The sequence below is a fragment of the Micromesistius poutassou genome, assembly GCF_964030765.1.
Source record: "Micromesistius poutassou genome assembly, contig: SCAFFOLD_2391, whole genome shotgun sequence".
In the NCBI taxonomy this organism is placed as follows: domain Eukaryota; kingdom Metazoa; phylum Chordata; class Actinopteri; order Gadiformes; family Gadidae; genus Micromesistius; species Micromesistius poutassou.
In genome coordinates this window covers 110,924-114,386 of record NW_028178116.1, presented here as the reverse complement: position 1 = coordinate 114,386, position 3,463 = coordinate 110,924, and the positions used below count along the sequence as shown (strand labels likewise).

General features: G+C 43.7%; 1 protein-coding gene across 1 annotated transcript in view; it reads right to left on the bottom strand.

Moving 5' to 3' along the window:
- Positions 1-1,640: 1,640 nt before the first annotated feature.
- Positions 1,641-3,463, bottom strand: part of fer1l4 (fer-1 like family member 4) — a gene marked incomplete at both ends in the record, with an annotated part of 29,818 nt that continues 27,995 nt past the window's right edge. The window contains one exon of the mRNA XM_084490538.1: positions 1,641-1,802. Coding sequence (XP_084346664.1) covers positions 1,641-1,802 — 162 coding nt within the window. The remainder of the gene's footprint in view (positions 1,803-3,463) is intronic.

Genomic DNA, 3,463 nt, shown 5'->3' with positions numbered 1-3,463 from the left:
ACTACACTAGTACTACACATACTCAGTACTACACTAGTACTACACAGTACTCAGTACTACACTAGTACTACACATACTCAGTACTACACTAGTACTACACATACTCAGTACTACACTAGTACTACACAGTACTACACTAGTACTACACTCAGTACTACACTAGTACTACACTAGTACTACACTCAGTACTACACTAGTACTACACTAGTACTACACTAGTACTACACATACTCAGTACTACACTAGTACTACACTCAGTACTACACTAGTACTACACATACTCAGTACTACACTAGTACTACACTCAGTACTACACTAGTACTACACTCAGTACTACACTAGTACTACACTCAGTACTACACTAGTACTACACATACTCAGTACTACACTAGTACTACACTCAGTACTACACTAGTACTACACATACTCAGTACTACACTAGTACTACACAGAGTACTACACTAGTACTACACATACTCAGTACTACACTAGTACTACACTCAGTACTACACTAGTACTACACATACTCAGTACTACACTAGTACTACACACAGTACTACACTAGTACTACACATACTCAGTACTACACTAGTACTACACTCAGTACTACACTAGTACTACACATACTCAGTACTACACTAGTACTACACACAGTACTACACTAGTACTACACATACTCAGTACTACACTAGTACTACACATACTCAGTACTACACTAGTACTACACTCAGTACTACACTAGTACTACACATACTCAGTACTACACTAGTACTACACATACTCAGTACTACACTAGTACTACACATACTCAGTACTACACTAGTACTACACTCAGTACTACACTAGTACTACACATACTCAGTACTACACTAGTACTACACACAGTACTACACTAGTACTACACATACTCAGTACTACACTAGTACTACACATACTCAGTACTACACTAGTACTACACTGAGTACTACACTGAGTACTACACTAGTACTACACAGTACTCAGTACTACACTAGTACTACACATACTCAGTACTACACTAGTGCTACACATACTCAGTACTACACTAGTACTACACATACTCAGTACTACACTAGTACTACACGAGTACTACACATACTCAGTACTACACTAGTGCTACACATACTCAGTACTACACTAGTACTACACATACTCAGTACTACACTAGTACTACACATACTCAGTACTACACTAGTACTACACTAGTACTACACTAGTACTACACATACTCAGTACTACACTAGTACTACACAGTACTCAGTACTACACTAGTACTACACATACTCAGTACTACACTGAGAGTACTACACTAATACTACACTGAGTACTACACATACTCAGTACTACAGTGGGAGTACTACACATACTACACAAGTACTACTACACGTACTACACTGGGAGTACTACAAGTAGTACAAGAGCAGTACTACACTGGTACTACACATACTCCACCAGGACTACTACACTAGTACTACAACACGTACTCCACTAGTACTACCAGACGTACCACACTAGCAGTACCAGTACTAGTAATATGAGCTGGTACAGTCTTGCCGAGGTGCCGGACCAGTAGGACTAGTACTGGTTGGGGTACTAGTTAGGGTACTAGTTGGGGTACTCACCACGTCGAAGTAGCGGACCAGGTCCTTGAAGTTGGGGTGGGCGGAGTAGCTGAGCATCTCCTCCGACTCCAGCTGCCGCCCGCCGCACTCCACCCTCACCAGGGGGCGCTCCACCTCGAACAGCTGCACCCGGCGCAGCCCCCGCAGGCCCCAGAACAACACCTGGACCCCCAGTACACACCCAGTACACACTAAATACACACTAAATACACACAGTACACACTCAGCCCCCGCAGCCCCCAGAACAACACCTGGACCAGTACACACTCAGTACACACTCAGTACACACTCAGTACACACCCAGTACACACTCAGTACACACCCAGTACACACTAAATACACACAGTACACACTCAGTACACACTCAGTACACACTCAGTACACACTAAATACACACTAAATACACACACAGCCCCCGCAGGCCCCAGAACAACACCTGGACCAGTACACACTCAGTACACACTAAATACACACTAAATACACACAGTACACACTAAGTACACACACAGCCCCCGCAGGCCCCAGAACAACACCTGGACCAGTACACACAGTACACACTCAGTACACACTCAGTACACACAGTACACACAGTACACACTCAGTACACACTCAGTACACACTCAGTACACACCCAGTACACACTCAGTACACACTCAGTACACACTCAGTACCCCCAGTACACACTCAGTACACACTAAATACACACAGTACACACTCAGTACACACTCAGTACACACTCAGTACACACAGTACACACTCAGTACACACTAAATACACACAGTACACACTCAGTACACACTCAGTACCCCCAGTACACACTCAGTACACACTAAATACACACAGTACACACTCAGTACACACTCAGTACACACTCAGTACACACAGTACACACTCAGTACACACTAAATACACACAGTACACACTCAGTACACACTCAGTACACACTCAGTACACACTCAGTACACACAGTACACACTCAGTACACACTAAATACACACAGTACACACTCAGTACACACTCAGTACACACTCAGTACACACTCAGTACACACAGTACACACAGTACACACTCAGTACACACTCAGTACACACTCAGTACACACCCAGTACACACTCAGTACACACTCAGTACACACTCAGTACCCCCAGTACACACTCAGTACACACTAAATACACACAGTACACACTCAGTACACACTCAGTACACACTCAGTACACACAGTACACACTCAGTACACACTAAATACACACAGTACACACTCAGTACACACTCAGTACCCCCAGTACACACTCAGTACACACTAAATACACACAGTACACACTCAGTACACACTCAGTACACACTCAGTACACACAGTACACACTCAGTACACACTAAATACACACAGTACACACTCAGTACACACTCAGTACACACTCAGTACACACTCAGTACACACTCAGTACACACAGTACACACTCAGTACACACTAAATACACACAGTACACACTCAGTACACACTCAGTACACACTCAGTGCACACTCAGTACACACTCAGTACACACACAGTACACACTCAGTACACACTCAGTACACACTCAGTACACACAGTACACACTCAGTACACACTCAGTACACACTCAGTACACACTCAGTACACCCAGTACACACTCAATACACACTCAGTACACACTCAGTACACACAGTACACACTCAGTACACACTAAATACACACAGTACACACTCAGTACACACTCAGTACACACTCAGTACACACTCAGTACACACTCAGTACACACAGTACACACAGTACACACTCAGTACACACTCAGTACACACTCAGT